Source organism: Chroicocephalus ridibundus, chromosome 2 (assembly GCF_963924245.1).
Source record: "Chroicocephalus ridibundus chromosome 2, bChrRid1.1, whole genome shotgun sequence".
Classification (NCBI taxonomy): domain Eukaryota; kingdom Metazoa; phylum Chordata; class Aves; order Charadriiformes; family Laridae; genus Chroicocephalus; species Chroicocephalus ridibundus.
Genome location: NC_086285.1, coordinates 161,448,947 through 161,461,088, shown reverse-complemented (window position 1 = coordinate 161,461,088; position 12,142 = coordinate 161,448,947). Strand labels below are relative to the sequence as shown.

Sequence of the window (12,142 nt, the reverse complement as noted above, 5' to 3'; positions counted from 1 at the left end):
TTCTATGGTTTCAGCTCACATTTTACAGTGATCTCTTGGTACTTTGGTAGGTACACGTCTCCCACCAGGTAATATGTTATCTGGTTCTCTGCCTAGTTGTCAAGATTAACTAGACTTTTCTTCACCCATCTGCTGTTTTGATAGTCCATTCGTATGTTAATCTGGTTAATCTATGTTAATCTAATCGGGTGACTGGATGACCCACTCGTTTGATTAAGCATCCAGTCTGTTGTGTCGGCAAGTACTTCTGAAAAGAAGAACCTCTTCAATTTATACAATAACCAACAAAGATTATTATAAATTGGGTAATTTACCAATTAATGGAGAAAAGTCCTACATTTTTATATGGAGTTAGGTGCATTTGTAAAAACACGAAAATCACAACTACACTAAAATTGCATGTAGGAAGAAATTGCATCAAAACTCTCCACTTGTCAACTTGTTTGATGGCGGTAAAACTTCTAAACGTCAGTGACACTGATAAAAGCCAGAGTAGTCTGTAAGTTTTCAAATCAAAATAGGAGAATAATAGTTTATTGGTGATACATAAAATGCTGAATATTTATAAAGCAGTTAGAAATGTAGACGCTGAACAAGTAATGGCATCTGTCACTGTTAACTCTTCTGCTCGATTTCAGGCCATTAAGTAGTATTATAAATGCACATACTGGTGGATGTGTTCAGAATAATGAGATGTGATCCTTAGGCTTCAGAAGGGTGGACTTGTGAAAAACATGAAAAAAAGCCTGAATATTACTTCTTATATCAAATACGTTTCCTTCTGTTATGTGACTTGATCTTTCGACTCTTGATTCTCTAAAGAGTCGGTCAGAAGATAATGCTTACATTTATTGTGCTTTTTCTCATGTGCTATAACTTGGAGCCTTTCATTCATGAGGATTAATGATGTGCGTAGAATACTTTTATATTTCTCCTTCACTTATTTCACTGTAAATATCCTCGCTTTTTCCTTAAAAACTGAACCTTCAATTATAACTTTGTTGAGAACCATGTATTACTGAATAACGACTATAGTGATTACAGCAGTGGACTGATAATACAATCTCTCTCTTTCTTGCTTGCTTAAGGATAAAAAGAGTTATTCCTGTCCCGTGTGTGAGAAGTCATTTTCTGAAGATAGACTTATAAAATCGCACATCAAGACGAATCACCCTGGTAAGAAAAAATCAAGGAAAATTTCTCAGTCTATTGCAATAAACGGGTAAAGGTTTAGAGTGAGCAGCGTAATGTGATTACATTCCAAAGAAAGAGAAGGGGCTATGTCTAATCTAACTGGTTTAGAGAATTGTATTTGGTTTGCAGCTGTTAGAATTTAGAGTGAAAAAAGTTATTGTTCCAGCTTGTGTGTTGTGGAGTGTATCAGGTAATTGCACTAAGAAATCTGTCTTCATCTGGCAAAGAACTCATTTCCAAAAGAGGACCTACGTGAATTCAAATTAAGCATTGGGAAGTTTAGAATTAGTCATATAGACATCCTGTAACAACACATGAGACATAAAATTCCCACTGGCCATACATAAACTGACAGAAATGCATTTATTGCCCATTATTTTGTCTGTAGGTAATTCACATGAATGCAGAGGTCCCTGAGCTGACTGTGTGTGCTCAGTTAAGTGTGTGGCTGGGCTTTAAGTCCAGGGCCCAGTGAAGTCTGCAGCAGGGCTCTTACTCGAACCAGCTGTGATACAGCATGGCCAGTCTTAAGCTGGAGCTGACAAGCCTGGCTGGACCCGAGCTAACCACTGGAGTCCATTCAAACTGTGTTTATACCTTGCGTTCTAGCGCCCTGATTTACCAGTGCAAGCACAACATGAAATGAATGCAGTAAGTCAGCGTGCTGTTCCCGAGTAAACAATCCTTTCTCAGATCTTGGGAGCTCAGTGCCAAAGTACCCGAGTGACTGGTGCGGGGACCGATTTAAATCTGACCGATGTGAACTTGGCAGAGCCGCATTTCTGTGTCTATGCTTTCCTTCTCAGTATCTGTTTGGATAAAAGCTGGATAAAAGTGCACTGCTACTGTGGATGAAGCAGAGCTGACTGCATTGGCCAACATACTTTAATTAACTTATCTACTGTGTTACTTATCACCTGACATAATTTGATTTTAAGAAAAAAAAATACTGGCCACACTCAAACTGAGTTTGGGGAAGGAAAAATCCGGTAAAAATGACATAACTTTTCTTGTTTATGTCTGAAATACAACATAAAAGGTGAAGCAGTAGTTTATCTTCCTACTGCCACTAGATAGTGCTAGACCCGTGTTTTAAACAATTTTCCTTCACTTTAATTTCAAACTAACTCCCACTTTAGCTCTTTAGTTACCAAACCTCTTTATTTGCAGACCACTCTACAGCAGTGTGGTTGGAGGGCTTGTCATACATCAGGGGACATGTCTGATGCAGCAAATTGAGATGAGGAAAAGCTTGTGTGCTATACTGTAGTCAGGAGGTATGTCACCCAGTGAGCATAGAAATTGCATCTCAAGAGCTGTACCTATAAAGCTGTCTCAGCCAGGGAGTATAGGAGGTCTCCCTAAATAATGCGATCCATGAACTAGCAGTACATTACGTACTGTGCCCTTACTGGTTGCCATTGGTCTGCACTGGTCCATTGACTGCTGAATTATTACTGTGTGCTGTGTCCGGGGCCCAGAAATAGCAGTTAACTCTGGAGCACTGATGTGCTAAACTCATGCATTTAAATACTTCTGAACAATTCATTTGGTATCTGAATCCTGCTAAAAGTGTAGTGTAAATTTTTTGATCTAGCAAAGTGGGTTCTTTTAAACTCTGGGTTATAATAGAAGTAAGTTTAAAAAAGAAAATCTGCACAGCCTATTATTTTGTGTCCTCATTTTTAATTCATACGTTGTAGGCGAATAGAACTTAGAAGCAACATACCAGATTTATTAGATATATCTCCATGGTACTAAAGAAATACTACATCTCAGATGTGCTTATGCTGTAGTTATGCAACAACACTATTTCAATATATGTAGGAGAATTAATGCAGAAATCTTTTTCCTGTGCATGCTGTCCTTGTACTCAGGAGGAAATCCTTTATTCGTACAACATACTTAATTACAAGCCAAATAAATGTAAGGGGTCTGAAGGTATAAACTATCAAGTACTGCAGTGGAGTGAGTACAATTGTTTTTAAAAATGTAAATGGGAAAGAATAAAGATGAAAGGAAAAATGGATACTGTTAAAAGGAATTGAATTTTAAAACGACATATCAAAAATTAATTTAAACTGAAACCCTTTCATATTTATCATTAAAATGCTATTTCTGGAGCTCTCCTCTCCTTCCTTTCTTAATATCATTCAGCATGACCTCTCTCTTGTCTGTTCTATTTCATCAAGTTGAAAATATGAAATAAAACAATACTCATTCCTCTTCTATGTTTGCAGAGAATAGGAGTTGGCTTGTGGTCCCCTGAAGGCAGTGGGACAAAAATCTGTGTAGACTTTGGTAGAGCAGTATTTCAAACCAAAGAGATAGGAGAGCTTGGCTTTACTGCCAAGTGATTTGGGTACACAGCAGTGAAGGAGGAGTCTTGGATTCTGATCCCAGGTCTCAGAATTATCTACCTTTCCATCCACTGTCTGATTTAATGTGACATTCGTTAATAGTTCTGAGACATGAGAGGCATCAGCTTTCATGGATCCCTACTGAGTAGACAGTAGCCTGCAATCGCGAATGAAGGATCTAAACCATAGAAGGCGGATGAGGGTTCAGACTTGGGTCTGTATTTTTCTTTTCTGGGTACGTTAGAACGTGTCTTTGCTCAGTTCATGGGCTTTTGTATTTCAATTTTGAGGCTGTTTTCCTTGTGCATATGAGTTCAGGCAGGATTCTTGATTCCACTCGGGGACCAATCATCAGGAGATTAGGTATGACAGTTTATATTTGGTAAAAATCCAAGTTTAGAATGTAACTTTCAAATTTTATAAGATTTTGGGCATAAGTCATCAGATTTTGTGTCTTAATGTTTAGATTGAATGTGTGCTGTACTTTCATTAGTCAAGTGATAGCATTTTATTCACCTGAAATGCATTGAGTAATTGGATTTATTTTTTAAAAGCATTTGGCAATGTTTTCATTATGTGTGTTTGGGACATTTTAATTTAAACTTCATTATTTTGAGCTTTTTCACTGTGTCAACCAAAACATTAGATCATATGAAAGAAAAACTTTGAGAGTTGAGTGTGTTTAGTCTGTGTTTAGTCTCCAAACAAAGGCTAGGAGAGGAATCTTAATTGCTATCTTCAGCTATCTAATAGGAGATTAAAAAGAAGACAGAGCCAGAATCTTCGTGGAACTGTGCAGTGAAGGGACATGAGTTGAAGCAAGGAGATTCTGATTAGAAATTAGGAGAATAATTTTGACTGTAGAGGTGGTAAAGCACCGGAATGGGCCAAGAGAATGTAGAATGTCCATCCTCGGATATGTTGAGAGCAGGACTAGATATGACCCTGACCAACTTGATGATGTAACTTTGAAGTTGTAATTCCAAAGTTGTCCCTGATTGGAGCAGGTGACCTTAGAGGTCCTTTTCAATTGCATTTATTCTGCGAGTCTGTTTTTAACTTTGATGTTTCTGATTATCATGCATTTTGATAACTGTAGCCTTGACATCTGGAAATCTGGGATGAAATCTTGAATAAAACCTTTTGAAAATATTGAAGAAAAAAGCGCCAAATTAGCTTATTGGGAAGTTCATAGTTGGAAAATGATTTCTAAGACAGTGGCACACCCAGGTGTGTTTTTTTATATATCAATTATATTTTTTTTTTAGCCAGGCAGCGGGGACACTGAGTACAGAGGAGAAAGAGAGGAAGGACAGAACATCTTAGAAGTTCTAATGGAAAAAAGGTGCTTATGTTGTTTGCTCAGGTCTTATCTAAGAGGCAGTAGGGGAAGTAGGGCTTTAAAAAAGTTGGAGTGAATCAGGATGTAGCTCTTCAATATTACTTATATAACATAGAACAAATTCCCTCATGTCCTTCTGGTTTTTATTACTTTTCACTTTTCTCTCAGAGGTTTCAATGACTACTATTTCTGAGATTCTTGGCAGAAGAGTTCAGCTGAAAGGACTTATTGGAAAACGAGCTGTAAAATGTCCCTACTGTGATTTTTATTTTATGAAGAATGGATCAGACCTTCAGCGTCATATTTGGGCTCATGAAGGTAAAACTCTGCTTTTAAGATTTAGGGTATATCATCAGTCTCATATTCCACACAACCTCTGCTGACATAAAAAGGAATTCAAAGTTATCGCTATACCTGAATCAAAAACTTTAGGCTACAATGGAGGTTAAATAATTAGTTTAATAGATTTTGGACACATAGGGAACTGTATGCTTATAATATGAATAGACAGCCTAAATGTTAAATAATGTTAATAAGTTTATGATTCCATTTTTTTTCCAAAACTCTTTCATAAGCCTCCATAAAGTATTCTAGAATAAATGCTAGTGAGGAGTGAATTAAATACATGCTCAGTCTCTTAAGACAAGTAATTTTCTATAACTTCTCATGAATAACTGCTGCTGCTTTCACATTTTTCCAAAAATACTTGGTCTGGAAATCTATTAGTAAAACAATTGAAATGCAGTTGCTTTGACGTATGCGTATAACTTCTGTGCATGTTTTAATTAAATCATGCTGAGCGTGGCAGCGAGCTGACATGGACATAAACAGCGATAAAAAACCTGTGAGATAATGCTGATCCTGTCACTTTTTAGGGGAGAAATTCCAGTAATATGACAACATACAGGTTAAAAATCCCTTGGAGTTAAAATCTCCGCCCATTGAAATCTTGTGTCTACTCAATCTCTCTGTTTTCGTAACAGGTGAAAGACCACTCATGTGCTCTTTAGTTAGTTAATAATTTAGGGAACAGATTGCCGATGGCGTTGGAGCATTATTTTGGCTTCTTTAGCCATCCCTCTGCATAAGGGGGATAATGGGGACTCTCGAACTGATGTTTTTTGTTCCAAAGTGTTTGCTCCCGTGCAGATAGTTCAGACGTTTATTGCTAGTACTGCATATTTGTTTGAATGCTTTAACTATGAGCTGACATGCCTGTACTATAGTAGTGGTCCAGTAGCCTTTACTCCATTAAGGAGTTCAGGTAATGCCAAATTATAGGCTTAGAGCAATTACTTGTGTATTCCATAGATACGGCTTGTTTATTCTGCCAAGAAAGCTTGGAACTCCCCTCATCTAGCTATCGGGAGAAAGAGGTGCATGGAAATTTATTCCAAAATCAAAGTGTGCCATCAAGTCTGCTTAAAATAGGCTGTAATTCCTCATGCTTGTAAATCTCGTTTTAAGGCCATGAATATCAATCTAAAACTGCCAGAGCCTCATGAAACTGTTGAACTACTCTGCCAGTTCAGATTTATTCAACTTTTCTTTGAAGGATTTACTTTGTTCTTGTAGACCTTCTGCTAGATGACGTACTGTGCGTATCTCTATTACATGAGAGAAGTTTGAGAGAAGTGAAATTGGAAGTGCTTGCATCTTACCAAGGGGAAGAAAAAAAAGTACGACTGCGTGAGCCGTTAGCAAATCTGATGCTAATTAACAATAAAACACAGCTTTGCACATTTAACTTGTGCTTACATATTAAGCACCTAATGAACCAGTCCTCCTAAAATACATTTCTTCATTCTTTAGAGAAAGATAGTTATCTGAAGACTTTTAGAGGAGATTTGGTGTGTACGCCAGCTAAGCATCAGCTTAGGCAGTCTGGATTCTAATTTTAAATGAAGGATGGACATACCAAGACCAAAACATTTCTATTTGCTTGGTTACACTCAGTACCTGGCTTCGGTAGGGAAGTACTTAATTCTAAAAGAACCCCTTCTTCCTCTTAGTAAGTTGAATGATGCCACCAAGAGCTCAGTATCATTTACACAGAAGCTATACATGAAATTTCTTAAATGTAGATATCCAAATTTTAAAATTTTGATCTTTTTGTCTGTGTTGCTCACATGATCTGAAGTTTCTTTCAAGCAAATGTTTACCCTCTCATCAAAAGATACAGCTTGGTTGTTTCATGGTTTATTTTTTTTATTTTTAGGCGTCAAACCCTTCAAATGTTCTCTCTGTGAGTATGCCACTCGCAGCAAGAGTAACTTGAAAGCCCATATGAATCGTCACAGCACTGAGAAAACGCACCTTTGTGATATGTGTGGGAAAAAGTTCAAATCAAAAGGCACTTTGAAGAGCCATAAACTCCTTCATACTGCTGATGGTAAGTGCATGTTTATTAAATTCAAGTTTATTTTAGGACAATAAATACTGGCTGTACTATAGGACCTTATAACATGCATTTTTCGGTCGAACACTAAGCACTACTTAAACATTTTGTTTACTCCCAGGAGACACTGATTGTGAAAGAATTCAAAACTTCGCAAAATTAAGACAGCTGTCTCTGGAATAATTGATTTTTCTGTAATTTTGTGTTGGCCTTATAGCCCTCTTACAGAAAACTGTTGATCTCAATAAACATTTGAAAATACAAATAGTTCCATGTTTAAGTCTCTTACTGCATTCTTCTGTGAGAATATTGTTAGGAGTTGCCGAATCCAGTAGCCCCGTAGAGGCCAAGCTGCTGCAGCTCTGTGTGCCCAGGTCTCGGCAGTGGCAGCTCTGAGCACACATTCCCTATAGGCACATATGCAGCACATGCATTTGCTCCATGACTTTAATGTTTCTGTGATGGTAAGAGGAAAAAGTGAGATGCAAATCCAGACAAATATTATTTTTATTTCAAAATTTGGGACGCAACAATACTTTATTCCACTGTGATTATGAAAGTGAAGTAAATGATTTAGCAAGACAACTTGTACGGACCTTCATTTTGACTTAGTAGGTTGATCTTTTTTACTTACGCAACTTTGTGAAACTTCATTCCACTCTTTATTGACTGTGTCATTTAAATTCTTTTTAAAAAATTTTTGCATATTCCTTAGCATTTTCCTTTCAAAGAAAGCGCACATGCTCTGTTACGCCTCTAGAATGTATGTGAAGTTTTTATCAGAGATATTTATTTATATGTATGCTTAGATCTGTATGTATAATATTAGTGAAAGATATGATCCCTTTTACAGTGATATGATACATATTATAGGAACCATATAGTTACTGTATTATTACCATAAGTCAGTAAATGACTCATTATTCAAAAAATACTTTCTGATAATTTGAAATAACTTGGTCAATAACAAGCAGATGTTGCACATACCTCTGAACTTCATATGTAAGAATCAACAACTTTACTTATCAAATGCAATCCCCAGCTGATTCCTGGCTGGGAGAAGGAGGCAGGTTGTATTTGAACTAAAAGGAAATTTGGAGCATGATCAGACTATAAAGAAAAAAAAAGGCCTCTTTGTATGGTGCCGTAAAACAATCCCTGCATGGGGTTTCATTTCTAAACCTTTCTGTTTTGTTTTCACCATCTGGCATGTCCAAGTAGTGAAATTCATCAATGGAAGCTGAATTTGTTTTTACCTGTGAGTTAGTTCCATTTTTTGAACAAAATATATATATGTGTAAGTAAGTATTGCGGTTCAGCTGAGGATGCTTTGAAAATTTGGCACTGCTAAGAATAGGACCATAGTCGTGCAGGAGCTACCCTTGTCTGGATTTGATTTAAAGGTGTGAAGTTAGCTTTAAACATTTAATTGCATGCAAGGAGCTATATTCTCTGATCATTTACTGTTAGGTCAGGCTGAAGCCTCAACTCTAGAGGTGATGTTACCAGGAGCCTTTTTTATCTGGCTTCAGACTGTTAACTTCTTCTGCAATAACATGTTGATCCACCTCCCTTTTTGACTGATATAAATAAATCATAGAATCGTAGAATCATAGCGGTGGAAGGGACCTCTGGAGATCATCTAGTCCAGCCCCCTGCCAGAGCAGGGTCATCCAGAGCAGGTTGCACAGGAACGCGTCCAGGCGGGTTTGGAATCTCTCCAGAGATGGAGACTCCACCACCTCTCTGGGCAGCCTGTGCCAGTGCTCTGCCACCCTCAAAGGAAAGAAGTTCCTCCTCATGTTGAGGTGGAACTTCCTAGGTTCAAGTTTGTGCCCGTTACCTCTTGTCCTGTCCCCAGGCACCACTGAAAAGAGCCTGGCCCCATCCTCCTGACACCCACCCTTTAAGTATTTATAAGTGTTGATAAGATCCCCCCTCAGCCGTCTTTTTTCCAGACTGAAGAGACCCAATTCCCTCAGTCTTTCTTCATGAGAGAGGTGTTCATCATCTTGGTAGCTCTCTGCTGCACCCTCTCCAGCAGTTCCCTGTCCCTCTTGAACCGGGGAGCCCAGAACTGGACACAGCACTCCAGGTGCGGCCTCACCAGGGCAGAGTAGAGGGGGACGACAACCTCCCTCCACCTGCTGGCCACACTCTTCTTGATGCACCCCAGGATGCCATTGGCCTTCTTGGCCACGAGGGCACATTGCTGGCTCATGGTCATCCTGTTGTCCACCAGGACTCCCAGGTCTCTTTCAACTGAGCTGCTCTCCAGCAGGTCAGCCCCCAACCTGTACTGGTGCATGGGGTTATCCCTCCCCACGTGCAGCACCCTCCACCTGCCCTTGTTGAATTTCATAAGGTTCCTCTTTGCCCAACTCTCCAGCCTGTCCAGGTCTCTCTGGATGGCGGCACAGCCTTCCAGTGTGTCAGCCACCCCCCCAGTTTTGTGTCCTCGGCGAACTTGCTGAGGGTGCACTCTCTAAATCCAATACTTAAAGCTCTTTTGCCTTGCTTTTTGCACTTCCAGAAGTGTTCCAGGAAATTCCATGTACCTTTGGAAAATGCATTTTGTCATTGGCTGCAGTTGGAACAGAATCTCACTGTCTGTGGAGTCTTAGATAAGTTTCCTCACTAAGTCCACCCCAGCAAGCTCCTCATGCATTTCAAACACTTGTGAAAAATAAGATAACATTTGTCACTAAGAACGTAATACATGATTTGTCAAGGGACTTTCAGCCTCTTGAATGCCGACAGTTTCTCTTTGCCCGGTGTCCCTCTCTACAGTGACAGCACTTCAGAAGTTCTTATTAGCACTCATCTAGTGTTCTTCAGTTATTTCACAAATAAATGAATTTGAAAGATGCTTCGCTGTTTATGAGTCTTGTCTTCCTGACTTATGAATCCAGGCAATTTTTGTTCAAATATCAGCCCTGCAAGGTCAATTTAACTCATGGAATAGAAAGGAGTTTTCTGTCTGCTTTGTTCTTCACCAGAAGACAGACTTCTCAAGAGTGGCATGACAGAAAACAGTTCCATAGTCCAGGCTTATTACTGTTTGTGATTAGAAATAAACCAGAAAACCTGTTTTCATTAGTTTAATTAGATATCAGAAATTGTCTTAAGGTTTTTCTTAGCTGTGTTTTATGGAAGATTTCACGCTGTAGTGTAAAATGCTTGTAACTTCTTTGAGCAAGGTCCATAATCTAAAGAAACTTGATCTCTTCAGGATAATATAGAATATTCCGTGTTGTACTTCCTTCCTTTTCGTTCTTTTCCACATCGGTCAAATACAGTTTACCAGCCATGGGCATTTAATACAGGGATGCAGTTTTTCTGTATTTCATACCCCTTGTAATTTGACTGGAGGTAACAAGACTGACAGAATCTTGAAGCCAAAATATGGAGAAAAGGGACTATGAAACCCAGGGAATAAAAGGAAGGAAATCACGTTATTTTAAATCATAAGGAAAGAAAAGATTTGGGAGAGAGAATGCTTTGAAGGCAAAGTAAGAGAAACCTACAGAATGGTAGTTTGTTTGGGAATTTCACTCTTTGTAAAGTCACAAACAGCAACAGATGTTTCTCAAAAATGTCAGTGAGATTTCATTCCTATTGGAGAATACTAAAAATATATAATGACAAAATCTGACCATCTTGCCTTAAGAAGGACTCAGACTAATGATTTCAGGGCCAAAAGCAGACTCTTCGAGTCGCAAAGTCTGATCTCTTGCAGAGTACAGGCCATAACTTAATCTAATAATTTTGCATCACATTTCTGCCGGATTGTAGTATATCTTTTTAGGAAGGGCTAATCAGGCTTGATTTAAAGGCTTCATATGACAGGGCATCCATCTGATTTCTAATTGTCATAGTCATTAATCATGCCCTCTGTTAAAAATATTGACTTTATTTTAGACTGAATGTTCTGAGCATCAGCTTTCATTAGCTGAAATTCCAGTTCTGGTTCTTCGATTTTATTGTTGCTATTTCAGGTTGGAGGGTTAGTGCCCTCAGTATTGATCCCTGACTAGAAAGCTCACAGGCATGTAAAGAAATGTCAAATATAATGTCTTGTCTGTAGAACTTACAGTAACACCCTTCTTTGGACGGCACTTGTGAACTGAAGTAATGTTTTGTGTTTTTTTTTTTTTCCCCAAAGCAATATATATAAATTGCATTGACTCTGTGCTGCGGATGGAAATATTTGACACAGTTACGATTTTGTAGCAATTCGAAATTTATAAATGATTCGAGATAGATCAAGCGTTAAGTTTTAGCAGCACTTAATCATTAACCAATTTAAGGATTTACAAGATGATTTAACAAAACAATTGAACAGCAACTTAGTTACAGATTCAAAGGTGGCCGGATTCACACTAACTTACTATAAGGTGTCCTAAGTGAATACGTATATATACATAAAAGCACGAACATACACACAGCATTTAAGGAGTCACACGCACACCCACCCCTACACCGGAGTTTTAACTATTAGAACTAAAGTTCCCTTCACAACGGGCAACCCCAATGAGTCAATGGGTCTCCCTTCTACACGTGCACTGGATCCAGTGAAGCATTCAGACATCCACGCTGGTGAGAGCTAACATGCGTACAGAGAGGTAGATGAAGGAGAGGCTAGCCTAGCGTTAAAATTTCCCTCTTCGAGTTTAGAGCAAATATGCACAAGGCATTAGGATTCCTCAGCGGGCGATAACTGGGACTCGATGGGGAGTTGACTTGCCCTGGGCCTTTCAGTCCTCCAGCTGCTTGCCTGAGCAGCCTCTGGCGCAGGGGAGTTGCTGGTCACAGCCCGCTGTGATCCAGGAGAGCTTGAAGGGTCTC

General features: G+C 38.8%; 1 protein-coding gene across 1 annotated transcript in view; it reads left to right on the top strand.

Moving 5' to 3' along the window:
- ZFAT (zinc finger and AT-hook domain containing) overlaps window positions 1–12,142 on the top strand; it is a 95,532-nt gene that overhangs the window by 50,998 nt on the left and 32,392 nt on the right. The window contains exons 8-10 of the mRNA XM_063327579.1: window positions 1,089–1,176; window positions 5,065–5,214; window positions 7,115–7,288. Of these exons, the coding sequence (XP_063183649.1) occupies window positions 1,089–1,176; window positions 5,065–5,214; window positions 7,115–7,288 (412 nt within the window). The remainder of the gene's footprint in view (window positions 1–1,088; window positions 1,177–5,064; window positions 5,215–7,114; window positions 7,289–12,142) is intronic.